Source organism: Penaeus vannamei, chromosome 19 (genome assembly GCF_042767895.1).
Source record: "Penaeus vannamei isolate JL-2024 chromosome 19, ASM4276789v1, whole genome shotgun sequence".
NCBI classification, from domain to species: domain Eukaryota; kingdom Metazoa; phylum Arthropoda; class Malacostraca; order Decapoda; family Penaeidae; genus Penaeus; species Penaeus vannamei.
The window spans coordinates 19,265,168-19,280,937 of NC_091567.1; the positions used below are offsets into that span (position 1 = coordinate 19,265,168).

Consider the following 15,770-nt stretch of genomic DNA (forward strand, 5'->3'; position numbering starts at 1 on the left):
CCCTTACCTAAACCACCATAATCTTTTCCCTCATCTTCCAGTGGGGAAAGACTTCACGAGGGAAACAGCCATTGAATGAACATTAGTTAAAATAGAAGCTATGAAATTCAATTTTCAAATTAGTCTCGCCATGACTTCCGTTTGTGGATGTATCAGACCACTCCAAGTTATAAAAAAATAATTTGAAGACGATGAGGCTAGCTTGAAACTATTACGTGAACACGTAGTTCTACCCCTGCGTCGGCCGTCGCGTCTATGTAAGTACAGGTCTCGTCACTTCGGAGTTCTGCGAAGCTTTGGATGATAAGGCCTATGACGTCACACGGCGAGAGCTGAGAGCAGTGGGGAGCGGGGGGAATTAGAGTATGGTAGGGTGGGTGGGAGATAATAGAAAACGATGGTAATCAGCAGATACTTAAGTAATTATTGATGTCAGCACGTTGAACGATTTGCATATTGGACAGATTTTACAGGCGATGATTATTGGCGATTGTTAATAGGCCTATATCATATATTCTACGTGAATTTAGTTTTTTAATTCTCATGTTGCAGCTTAGACATGGCATAATAAAGACGTAAAATAAATAAAAAAGACATGGCATATGTTTTTAACGAATTTATTATAAAACGAATCATACAGCAATTACAATAATAATGATAATAATAATAATAATAATGGCAATACATAAACATACACATAAATGTACATATATAAGCAGCAACCAACCACTGGGCATTGTGGCTTTGCGCGCACCAGTCAGACAAGCGAGCGAAAACGAAGAGAGGGAGAGATCCTTACGGCTCTACCTCACATCAAAGAATAACCATACGATTAGCTTCGAACCCCCAGGCTCTGTCTCCGAGTGACGTCATGCATGAGGCGGACGAATTTGAGTCGCTTAGTGACAAGACCTGTACTTATATAGACCTTGTCTCACACAGCCCTCTCCGGCGCTCCCGCAAGCCCCTCCACTGTTATCGACGACCCTCACCCCGGTCCCTCCTCTGCAAAGGTATGTTTTAGTTATATTACTACCACCACCACCCACTCCACCACCAGCACCAGCACCACCACCTCCACCACCACCAACTCCACCAGCACCACCACCACCAACTCCACCATCATCACCACCACCACCAACTCCACCACCAGCACCACTAGTACCACCAACTCCACCATCACCACCACAAACTCCACCACCAGCACCATCACCACCACCACCAACTCCACCACCAGCAACATCACCACCACCAACTCCACCACCAGCACCGCCACCACCACCACCACCATAACCACTAGCACCACCACCAACTCCACCACCACCACCACCAATTCCACCACCAGTACCAGCACCACCAACTCCACCACCAGCACCAGCACCACCAACTCCACCACCATCACCATCACCACCAACTCCACCACCAGTACCATCAGTACCAACTCCACCACCAGCACCATCACCACCAACTCCACCACGAGCACCAGCACCACCAACTCCACCAACACCAACACCACCATCACCACCACCAACTCCATCACCACCACCAACTCCACCACCAGCACCGCCACCACCACCACCACCATCACCACTAGCACCACCACATACTCCACCACCAGCACCAGCACCACCAACTACACCACCAGCACCAGCACCACCAACTCCACCACCACCACCAGCATCACCACCAACTCTGCCACCAGCTCCATCACCACTAGCACCGCCACAAACTCCACCATCAGCACCACTAGCACCGCCAACTCCACCATCACCACCACCACCACCGCCAACTCCACAACCACCATAACCACCACCAACTCCACCACCAGCACCATCACCACCAACTCCATCACCACCACCAACTCCACCACCAGCACCGCCACCACCACCATAACCACTAGCACCACCACCAACTCCACCACCAACACCAGCACCAGCACCACTAGCACCACCACTAACTCCACCACCAGCACCAGCACCACTAGCACCACCAACTCCACCACCACCACCAACTCCACCACCACCACCAACTCCACCACCACCACCAACTCCACCACCACCACCATCGCCACTAACACCACCACCAACTCCACCATCAGCACCATCACCACCACCAGCATCATCATCATCACCACCACCAACTCCACCACCCGCACCTTCACCAACTCCACCACCAGCACCAACTCCGCCACCAGCACCAACTCCACCACCAGCACCAGCACCAGCACCAACTCCACCACCAACACCAAGTCCAACACCAGCACCACTAGCACCACCAGCAACTCCACCACCAGCACCAGGACCACTAGCACCACCACCAACTCCACCGCCGGCACCATCAGCACCACCAACTCCACCACCGGCACCATCAGCACCACCAACTCCACCACCGGCACCATCAGCACCACCAACTCCACCACCGGCACAATCAGCACCACTAACTCCACCATCGGCACCATCAGCACCACCAACTCCACCACCGGCACCATCAGCACCACCAACTCCACCACCAGCACCACTAGCACCACCACCAACTCCACCACCATCACCAGCACCACTAGCACCACCACAAACTCCACCAGCACCACCTACACCAACTCCACCACCAGCACCAGCACCACCACAAACTCCACCACCAACTCCACCATCAACACCATCACCACCACAAAATCCACCACCAACTCCACCACCACCACCATCACCACCACCAACTTCACCACCATCACCGCCACCATCACCAGCACCATAACCACTAGCACCACCACCAACTCAACCAACAGCACCATCACCACCAACTCCAGCACCAACACCACTACCAACTCCACCACCAGCACCATCACCACTAGCACCACCATACACTCCACCACCAGCACCACTAGCACCACCAACTCCACCAACACCAGCACCACCACCAACACCAACTCCATCACCACAAGCAGCACCAGCACCACTAGCACCACCACCAACTCCACCACCATCACCACTAGCACCACCAACTCCACCACCACCACCAACTCCACCACCACTACCAACTCCACCACCAACATCACCACCACCACCATCACCACCACCACCAACTCCACCACCAGCACCGCCACCATCACCAGCACCATAACCACTAGCACCACCACCAACTCCACCACCAGCAGCATCACCACCACCACCAACTCCACCACCAGCACCATCACCACCACCAGAACCAACTCCACCACCAGCACCAGCAACACCACCAACTCCACCACCAGCAGCACCACCACCACCACCAACTCCACCACCAGCACCAGCACCATCACCACCACCACCACCAACTCCACCACCAGTACCATCACCACTAGCACCACCACCAACACCACCACCAGCACCACTAGCACCACCAACTCCACCACCACCACCAACTCCACCACCAGCACCGCCACCATCACCAGCACCATAACCACTAGCACCACCACCAACTCCACCACCACCACCATCACCACCAACTCCACCAACAGCACCAGCACCACCACCACCACCGCCAGCACCACCACCACCACCGACTCCACCAACTCCACCACCGGCACCACTAGCACCACCACCAACTCCACCACCAGCACCACCAACTCCACCACCCCCACCACCACCCCTAGCACCACGACCACCTCCACCACCACCACCACCAACTCCACCGCCACCACCATCATCATCACCATCACCAACTCCAACACCAGCACCAACTCCCCCACCAGCACCATCACCACCACCAACTCCACCACCAGCACCAACTCCACCACTAGCACCACCACCAACTCCACCACCATCACCATCTCCACTAGCACCACCACCAACTCCACCACCACCAGCACAACCAACTCCACCTCCAGCACCACCACCACCACCAGCACCAACTCCACCACCAGCACCACTAGCAACACCACCAACTCCACCACCAGCACCACTAGCACCACCACAAACTCCACCATCAGCACCATCACCACTAACACCACCACAAACTCCACCACCAGCACCAACTCCACCACCAGCACCAGCACCACTATCACCACCAACTTCACCATCAACACCATCACCACCACCAACTCCACTACCAGCACCATTACCACCATCAACTCCACCAGCAGCACCAGCGCCACTAGCACCACCACCAACTCCACCACCAGCACCACTAGCACCACCACCAACTCCACCATCATCACCAGCACCACTAGCACCACCACAAACTCCACCAGCACCACCACCAACAACAACAACTCCACCACCAACACCAACACCACCACCACCAACTCCACCCCCAGCACCAGCACCACTAGCACCACCAACAACTCTGCTACTACCACCATCACCACCACCATCAACTCTACCACCACCAACTCCACCACCAGCACCACCACCAGCACCACCAACTCCATCACCAACACCACCACCACCATCACCACCACCACCACCACCAACTCTATCACCAGCACCAGCACCCCCACCAACTCCACCACCAGCACCAGCACCACCACCAACTCCACCTCCAGAACCAGCACCACAATACACTCCACCACCAGCACCACTAGCACCACCAACTCCACCAACACCAGCACCACCACCACCACCAACTCCATCACCACAAGCAGCACCAGCACCACTAGCACCACCACCAACTCCACCACTAGCACCACCAACTCCACCACCACCACCAACTCCACCACCATTACCAACTCCACCACCACCAACATCACCACCACCACCATCACCACCACCACCAACTCCACCACCAGCACCGCCACCATCACCAGCACCATAACCACTAGCACCACCACCAACTCCACCACCAGCAGCATCACCACCACCACCAACTCCACCACCAGCACCATCACCACCACCAGAACCAACTCCACCACCAGCACCAGCAACACCACCAACTCCACCACCAGCAGAACCACCACCACCACCAACTCCACCACCAGCACCAGCAGCAGCACCACCACCACCACCAACTCCACCACCAGTACCATCACCACTAGCACCACCACCAACACCACCACCAGCACCACTAGCACCACCAACTCCACCACCACCACCAACTCCACCACCACCACCAACTCCACCACCATCACCACCACCACCAACTCCACCACCAGCACCGCCACCATCACCAGCACCATAACCACTAGCACCACCACCAACTCCACCACCACCACCATCACCACCAACTCCACCACCAGCACCAGCACCACCACCACCTCCACCACCAGCACCAGCACCATCACCACCACCAACCCCACCAACTCCACCACCAGCCCCACTAGCACCACCACCAACTCCACCACCAGCACCACCAAATCCACCATCATCACCACCACCACCACCACTAGCAGCACCACCAACTCCACCACCACCACCACCAACTCCACCGCCACCACCATCATCATCACCATCACCAACTCCAACACCAGCACCAACTCCCCCACCAGCACCAGCACCACCACCAACTCCACCACCAGCACCAACTCCACCACTAGCACCACCACCAACTCCACCACCATCACCATCTCCACTAGCACCACCACCAACTCCACCACCACCAGCACCACCAACTCCACCACCAGCACCACCACCACCACCACCACCAACTCCACCACCAGCACCACTAGCAACACCACCAACTCCACCACCAGCACCTCTAGCACCACCACAAACTCCATCATCAGCACCATCACCACTAACACCACCACAAACTCCACCACCAGCACCAACTCCACCACCATCACCAGCACCACTATCACCACCAACTTCACCATCAACACCATCACCACCACCAACTCCACTACCAGCACCATTACCACCATCATCTCCACCAGCAGCACCAGCGCCATTAGCACCACCACCAATTCCAGCACCACTAGCACCACCACCAACTCCACCATCATCACCAGCACCAGTAGCACCACCACAAACTCCACCAGCACCACCACCAACAACAACAACTCCACCACCAGCACCACCACCACCAACTCCACCCCCAGCACCAGCACCACTAGCACCACCAACAACTCTGCTACTACCACCATCACCACCACCATCAACTCTACCACCACCAACTCCACCACCAGCACCACCACCAGCACCACCAACTCCATCACCAACACCACCACTCCACCACCACCACCACCACCACCAACTCTATCACCAGCACCAGCACCCCCACCAACTCCACCACCAGCACCAGTACTACCACCAGTACTACCACCAGTACCACCACCACCAACTCCACCTCCAGAACCAGCACCACCACCAACTCCACCACCAGCACCAGCACCACCACGAACTCCACCACCAGCACAAGCACCACTAGCACCACCACCAACTCCACCACCAGCACAAGCACCACCCGCACCACCACTAACTCCACCACCAGCACCACTAGCACCACTACCAACTCCTCCACCAGCACCACCACCAACTCCACGACCTGCACCATCACCACTAGCACCACAACCTACTCCACCATCAACTCCATCACCACCACCAACTCCATCACCAGCACCGCCACCACCACCATAACCAGTAGCACCACCACCAACTCCACCACCACCACCAACTCCACCACCACAACCAACTCCACCACCACCACCACCAGCACCACTAACACCACCACCAACTCCACCACTAGCACCACCAACTCCACCACTAGCACCACCAACTCCACCACCACCACCAACTCCACCACCACAACCAACTCCACCAACTCCACCACCACCACCATCACCACCATCACCACCACCACCAACTCCACCACCACCACCATCACCACCACCACCAACTCCACCACCACCACCATCACCACTAACACCACCACCAACTCCACCACCACCAACACCAACTCCACCACCACCACCATCATCATCACCACCACCAGCACCAACTCCACCACCAGCACCACCACCAGCACCAGCACCAACTCCACCACCAGCACCACCACCAGCACCAACACCAACTCCACCACCAGCACCACTAGCACCACCACCGGCACCATCAGCACCACCAACTCCACCACCGGCACCATCAGCACAACCAACTCCACCACCGGCACCATCAGCATCACCAACTTCACCACCGGCACCATCAATACCACCAACTCCACCACCGGCACCATCAGCACCACCAACTCCACCACCGGCACCACTAGCACCACCACCAACTCCACCACCATCACCATCACCACTTGCACCAACACAAACTCCACCACCAGCACCACCTACACCAACTCCACCACTAGCACCATCACCACCACAAACTCCACCATCAACACCATCACCACCACAAAATCCACCACCAACACCAACTCCACCACCAGCACCACCACCACCACCAACTCCACCACCACCACCGCCACCATCACCAGCACCATAACCACTAGCACTACCACCAACTCCACAAACACCACCATCACCACCACCACCACCAACTCCACTACCAGCACCAACACCACTACCAACTCCACCACCAGCACCATCACCACTAGCACCACCACAAACTCCACCACCAGCACCATCACCACTAGAACCACCAACTCCACCAGCACCAGCACCAGCACCAACTCCACCATCAGCACCACCAACTCCATCACCATCACCAGCACCAGCACCACTAGCACCACCACCAAATCCACCACCAGCACCACTAGCACCACCAACTCCACCACCAGCACCACTAGCACCACCACCAACTCCACCATCACCAGCACCACTTGCACCACCACAAACTCTACCACCAGCACCACCTACACCAACTCAGCCACCAGCACCATCACCACCACAAACTCCACCATCAACACCATTACCACCACAAAATCCACCACCAACACCAACTCTACCACCAGCACCACCACCAACTCCACCACCACCACCGCCACCATCACCAGCACCATAACCACTAGCACCACCACCAACTCCACCACCAGCACCAGCACCACCACCAACTCCACCATCAGCACCATCACCACTACCAACTCCACCACCAGCACCAGCACCACTAGCACCACCACAAACTCCACCACCAGCACCATCACCACTAGAACCACCAACTCCACCACCACCAGCACCACCACCAACTCCACCACCACCACCACCAACTCCATCACCACCACCATCACCACTAGCACCACCACCAACTCCACCACCACCACCAACTCCACCACCATCACCACCACCACCAACAACTCCACCATCATCACCATCACCACTAGAACCACCACCAACTCCACCACCAGCACAATCAACACTAGCACCACCACCAACTCCACCATCACCACCATCACCACTAGCACCACCACCAACTCCACCACCAGCACCAGCACCACTAGCACCACCACCAACTCCATCATCAGCACCATCACCACTAGCAGCACCACCAGCACCATCACCACTAGCACCACCACCAACTCCACCATCAGCACCATCGCCACTAGCACCACCACCATCACCACTAGCACCACCACCAACTCCACCATCAGCACCATCACCACTAGCACCACCACCAACTCCACCATCAGCACCATCACCACTAGCAACACCACCAACTCCACCACCAGTATCATCACCACCACCAACTCCACCACCAGCACCACCACCAACTCCACCATCAGCACCATGACCACTAGCACCACCACCAACTCCACCACCAGCACCATCACCACCTCCAACTCCACCACCAGCACCACCACCAACTCCACCACCAGCACCAGCAACAGCACGACTAGCACCACCACCAACTCCACCACCAGCACCAGCACCATTAGCACCACCACCAACTCCACCACCAGCACCAGCACCACCACCAACTCCACCACCAGCACCACCACCAACTCCACCACCAGCACCACCACCAACTCCACCACCAGCACCAGCACCACTAGCACCACCAACTCCACCACCAGCACCACCACCACCATTAACTACACCACCATCACCACCACCAACTCCACCACCACCACCACCACTAGCACCACCACCAACTCCACCACCACCACCACCAGCAACTGCACCACTAGCACCAGCACCACTAGCACCACCACCAACTCCACCACCAGCACCAGCACCAATAGCACCACCACCAACTCCACCACCAGCACCAGCACCACCACCAACTCAACCACCAGCACCACCACCAACTCCACCACCAGCACCACTAGCACCATCACCAACTCCACCATCAGCACCCTCACCACTAGCACCACCACCAACTCCACCACCAGCACCATCACCACTAGTACCACCACCAAGTCCACCACCAGCACCATCACCAATAGTACTACCACCAACTCCACCACCAGCACCACCAACTCCACCACCACCACTAGCACCACCACCAACTCCACCACCAGCACCAGCACCATAACCAACTCCATCACCAGCACCAACACCAACTCCACCACCAGCACCATCACCACCACCAACTCCATCACCAACACCATCACCACAAGCACCACCACCAACTCCACCACCAGCACCACCACCAACTCCACCATCAGCACCATCACCACTAGCACCACCACCAACTCCACCACCAGCACCAGCACCACCACCAGCACCATCACCACTAGCACCACCACCAACTCCACCACCAGCACCGACACCAACTCCACCACCAGCACGAACACCACCACTAACTCCACCATAAGCACCATCACTACTAGGACCACCACCAACTCCACCACTAGCACCATCACCACCACCAACTCCACCACCATCACCACTAGCACCACCACCAACTCCACCACCAACACCAACTCCACCACCACCACCACCACCACCACCAATTCCACCATCAGCACCATCACCACTAGCACCACCACCAACTCCACCACCATCACCACCACCAACTCCACCACCATCACCACTAGCACCAACACCAACTCCACCACCAGCACCATCACCACCACCAACTCCACCACCAGCACCATCACCACCACCAACTCCACCACCACCACCACCAACTCCACCATCAGCACCATCACCACTAGCACCACCACCAACTCCACCACCAGCACCAGCACCACCACCAACTCCACCACCACCAACACCACCACCACCACCACCAACTCCACCAGCATCACCATCACCACTAGCAGCACCACCAACTCCACCACCACCACCACCACCACCACCAACTCCACCAACCCCGTCTCCACCACCACCACCACCTCCACCACCACCACCATAAACACTAGCACCACCACCAACTCCACCACCAGTACCACCACCAACTCCACAATCAGCACCATCACCACTAGCACCACCACCAACTCCACCATCAGCACCATCACCACTAGCACCACCACCAACTCCACCATCAGCACCATCACCACTAGCACCACCACCAACTCCACCACCAACTCCACCATCAGCCCCATCACCACTAGCACCACCACCAATTCCACCACCAGCACCAGCACCACCACCAACTCCACCACCAGCACCACTAGCACCACCAACTTCACCACCAGCACCAACACCAACTCCACCACCAGCACCAACACCAACTCCACCACCAGCACCATCACCACTAGCACCACCACCAACTCCACCATCAGTACCATCACCATTACCACCACCACCAACTCCACCACCAGCACCAGCACCACCACCAACTCCACCACCAGCACCGCCACCACCAGCACCATCACCAACTCCACCACCAGCACCGCCAACACCATCAGCGTCATCACCACCAACTCCACCATCAGACCATCACCACTAGCACCACCACCAACTCCACCACCAGCACCATCACCACTAGCACCACCACCAACTCCACCACCAGCACCAGCACCACTAGCACCACCACCAACTCCACCACCAGCACCAGCACCACTAGCACCACCACCAACTCCACCATCAGCACCATCACCACTAGCACCACCACCAACTCCACCACCAGCACCAGCACCACCACCAATTGCACCACCAGCACCGCCACCACCATCAGAACCATCACCACTAGCACCACCACAAACTCCACCATCAGCACTATCACCACTAGCACCACCACCAACTCCACCATCAGACCATCACCACTAGCACCACCACCAACTCCACCACCAGCACCAGCACCACTAGCACCACAAACAACTCCACCACCAGCACCATCACCACTAGCACCACCACCAACTCCACCATCAGCACCATCACCAATAGCACTACCACCAACTCCACCACCAGCACCATTACCACTAGCACCACCACCAACTCCACCATCAGCACCATCACCACTAGCACCACCACCAACTCCACCCTCAGCACCATCACCACCACCAACTCCACCACCAGCACCGGCACCACCATCAGCACCATCACTAACACCACCACCAACTCCACCACCAGCACCAGCCCCACTAGCACCACCACCAACTCCACCACCAGCACCAGCACCAGCACCACTAGCACCACCACCAATTCCACCACCAGCACCAGCACCACTAGCACCACCACCAACTCCACCATCAGCACCATCACCACTAGCACCACCACCAACTCCACCACCAGCACCATCACCACCACCAATTGCACCACCAGCACCGCCACCACCATCAGAACCATCACCACTAGCACCACCACAAACTCCACCACCAGCACCATCACAACTAGCACCAGCACCAACTCCACCATCAGACCATCACCACTAGCACCAGCACCAACTCCACCACCAGCACCACTAGCACCACCACCCACTCCACCATCAGCACCACCACCAACTCCACCATCAGACCATCACCACTAGCACCACCACCAACTCCACCATCAGCACCACCACCAACTCCACCACCAGCACCTCCACCACCATCAGCACCATCACCACTAGCACCACCACCAACTCCACCATCAGACCATCACCACTAGCACCAGCACCATCTCCCCGACCAGCACCAGCACCACTAGCACCACCACCAACGCCACCATCAGCACCACCATCAACTCCACCGTCAGAGCATCACCACTAGCACCACCACCAACTCCACCATCAGCACCATCGCCACTAGCACCACCACCACCACCATCACCACTAGCACCACCACCAACTCCACCACCAGCACCAGCACCACTAGCACAACCACCAATTCCACCACCAGCACCATCACCACTAGCACCACCACCAACTCCACCATCAGCACAATCACCACTAGCACCACCACCAACTCCACCACCAGCACCAGCACCACCACCAATTGCACCACCAGCACCGCCACCACCATCAGAACCATCACCACTAGCACCACCACAAACTCCACCATCAGCACTATCACCACTAGCACCACCACCAACTCCACCATCAGACCATCACCACTAGCACCAGCACCAACTCCACCACCAGCACCAGCACCACCACCAACTCCAGCATCAGCACCACCACCAACTCCACCATCAGAGCATCACCACTAGCACCACCACCAACTCCACCATCAGCACCATCACCACTAGCACCACCACCAACACCACCACCAGCCCCGCCACCACCAACAGTGCCATCACCACTAGCACCACCACCACCACCACCATCAGCACTATCACCACTAGCACCCCCACCAACTCCACCATCAGACCATCACCACTAGCACCAGCACCAACTCCACCACCAGCACCAGCACCACTAGCACCACCACCAACTCCACCATCAGCACCACCACCAACTCCACCATCAGACCATCACCACTAGCACTACCACCAAGTCCACCATCAGCACCATCACCACTAGCACCACCACCAACTCCACCACCAGCACCATCACCACTAGCACCACCACCAACTCCACCATCAGCACTATCACCACTACCACCACCACCAACTCCACCACCAGCACCATCACCACCAACTCCACCACCATCACCATCACCACTAGCACCACCACCAACTCCACCATCACCACTAGCACCACCACCAACTCCACCATCAGCACCATTACCACTAGCACCACCACCAAATCAACCACCAGGACCATCACCACTAGCACCACCACCAACTCCACCCTCACCACCATCACCGCCACCACCATCAGCACCACCACTACCACCACCACCAATTCCACCACCAGCACCATTAGCACCACCACCAACTCCACCACCAGCCCCACTAGCACCACCACCAACTCCACCATCAGCACCATCACCATTAGCACCACCACCAACTCCACCAACAGCACCATTACCACTAGCACCACCACCAACTCCACCATCAGCACCATCACCACTAGCACCACCACCAACTCCACCCTCAGCACCATCACCACCACCAACTCCACCACCAGCACCGCCACCACCATCAGCACCACCACTAGCACCACCACCAACTCCACCATCAGCACCAGCACCATTAGCACCACCACCAACTCCACCACCACCACCATCACCACTAGCACCAGCACCGCCACCACCATCAGAACCAACACCACTAGCACCACCACCAACTCCACCACCATTACCACTAGTACCACCACCAACTCCACCATCAGCACCATCGCCACTAGCACCACCACAAACTCCACCACCAGCACCATCACAACTAGCACCACCACCAACTCCACCATCACCACTAGCACCACCACCAACTCCACCATCACCACTAGCACCACCACCAACTCCACCATCAGCACCATTACCACTAGCACCACCACCAAGTCCACCACTAGGACCATCACCACTAGCACCACCACCAACTCCACCCTCACCACCAGCACCGCCACCACCATGAGCACCATCACTACCACCACCACCAATTCCACCACCAGCACCATTAGCACCACCACCAACTCCACCATCAGCCCCACTAGCACCACCACCAACTCCACCATCAGCACCATCACCATTAGCACCACCACCAACTCCACCAACAGCACCATTCCCACTAGCACCACCACCAACTCCACCATCAGCACCATCACCACTAGCGCTGCCACCAACTCGACCACCAGCTCCATCCCCACCACCAACTCCACCACCAGCACCGCCACCACCATCAGCACCATCACTAGCACCACCGCCAACTCCACCACCAGCACCCTTACCATTAGCACCACCACCAACTCCACCACCAGCACCATCACCACTAGCACCACCACCAACTCCACCACCAGCACCAGCACCACTAGCACCACCACCAACTCCACCATCAGCACCACCACCAACTCAACCACTATCACCATCACCACCACCAACTGGACCATCAGCACCGCCGCCACCATCAGAACCATCACCACTAGCACCACCACCAGCACCATCACCACTAGCACCACCACCAACTTAACCATTAGCACCATCACCACTAGCACCACCACCAACTCCACCACCAGCACCATCACCACCACCAATTGCACCACCAGCACCGCCACCACCATCAGAACCATCACCACTAGCACCACCACAAACTCCACCACCAGCACCATCACAACTAGCACCACCACCAACTCAACCATTAGACCATCACCACTAGCACCAGCACCAACTCCACCACCAGCACCAGCACCACTAGCACCACCACCAACTCCACCATCAGACCATCACCACTAGCACCACCACCAACTCCACCATCAGCACCATCACCACTAGCACCACCACCAACTCCACCACCAGCCCCGCCACCACCATCAGCACCATCACCACTAGCACCACCACCAACTCCACCATCAGCACTATCACCACTAGCACCACCACCAACTCCAACATCAGACCATCTATAAAGGTACAATACATGCAATACCTACTTCCCACGTGTGTCCACATCTAGACCACGTGGTGTGGCAGGGGCGCCATGTGCGTGCCCCACGCTCACTGCCCCTCGCTTCACCCACGCCTGTTTGCGCCCCTAGCGCCCCCTCTGGCCGGATAAAAGGGAGACCAATCTTGACCCAGTCTCACACCCTCAGCGAACTTCTCAGTGACCGCTTCTGACCTGAGTTGCCCTCCCGGCGCCCAGCCGGGGGATCCACCCAGCGTCGTTCTTCGTGTATCGTTATTCTTGTGTATGTGTTGTAACTCTTACCAATAAAGAGTTAAGCCACACCGTGTATCCCTGTACACCATAAAATAAGAGAGCGCTTAGATTATCTTATAAGTGGTGGCATACGGTGGTTGTTTCGACCTTTTGGCTTGAAACCGAACGCAAGACTCCGAAGAACTAGGACCGCTCGCCTAAACATCGCGATATGAAGAACGAGGATACAAAACCACGTGAGTACATGTATGGGTCAAATCTTTTCTTTTTCCTTTCTTCTTCCCCCATATATGTGTTAAGCAAAACCGTTCCACGATGGTTTTGCTGGTGGAAAGTGCTAAGTGAAAATCTAACAACATAATGGCAACACTCACAGTCTGTCAATCACGGGATCTGAGACACTTCCTCAGGATGTGTCAGGTCTGGACACAAACACATGAAATATCGTTCTTTAAATAATTAATTTTCTCGCATTTAGAGATTTATTTATATTGTTTCAATGACAACAAAATTCAACTCAAGTTCGTGATTTTCTCTCAAGCTGAGAATTTTCTTTTTGTAATTCGCGATCATTTACGAAGTCTGTGTATTCCTTCTCTTCGTATACGTATTTCGTTAATTGATTGTTGAATTTCGCTCATTGTTGAAATCTTTGGTTCATTTTATTCTTTTACTGATTTCAGTATTCGCACTCACGAACGCGCATATCATTTAATTCTTTGTTGTAAACAGTTAACCCACACCCCCCACCCCGGCTGACCTCACTTCCCTTTCATCCGGTCGTGGAGGGCAGGGACCTGTAATT

The 15,770-nt window shown here is 56.3% G+C and overlaps 1 protein-coding gene across 1 annotated transcript; it reads right to left on the reverse strand.

The window, feature by feature from the left end:
• Positions 1-2,544: 2,544 nt before the first annotated feature.
• LOC138864937 (uncharacterized) lies at positions 2,545-11,248 on the reverse strand. Its single transcript, XM_070133589.1, has 11 exons — positions 11,112-11,248; positions 10,634-10,777; positions 9,184-9,338; positions 8,963-9,099; positions 8,671-8,793; positions 7,663-7,764; positions 7,322-7,479; positions 6,970-7,256; positions 5,870-6,082; positions 4,446-4,681; positions 2,545-2,556 (listed from the first exon to the last, which is right to left on the reverse strand). The coding sequence occupies exons 1-11, from the start codon at positions 11,246-11,248 to the stop codon at positions 2,545-2,547; spliced, it is 1,704 nt and encodes a 567-aa protein (XP_069989690.1).
• Between the last annotated feature and the right edge of the window lie 4,522 nt (positions 11,249-15,770).

Excerpts from the sequence above, each read along its gene's own strand:
- LOC138864937 (XM_070133589.1), bottom strand. The coding sequence starts at position 11,248 with ATGGTGCTGATGGTGGAGTTGGTGGTGGTGCTAGTGGTAATGGTGCTG. Across the intron at positions 9,100-9,183 it reads GGGTGCTGATGGTGGAGTTG|TTGGTGGTGGTGCTATTGGT; the intron begins GTGATGGTGCTA and ends CTGGTGGTGGAG. Across the intron at positions 7,765-8,670 it reads TGGAGTTGGAGGTGGTGATG|GTGGTGCTGGTGGTAGAGTT; the intron begins GTGCTGGTGGTG and ends GAGTTGGTGTAG.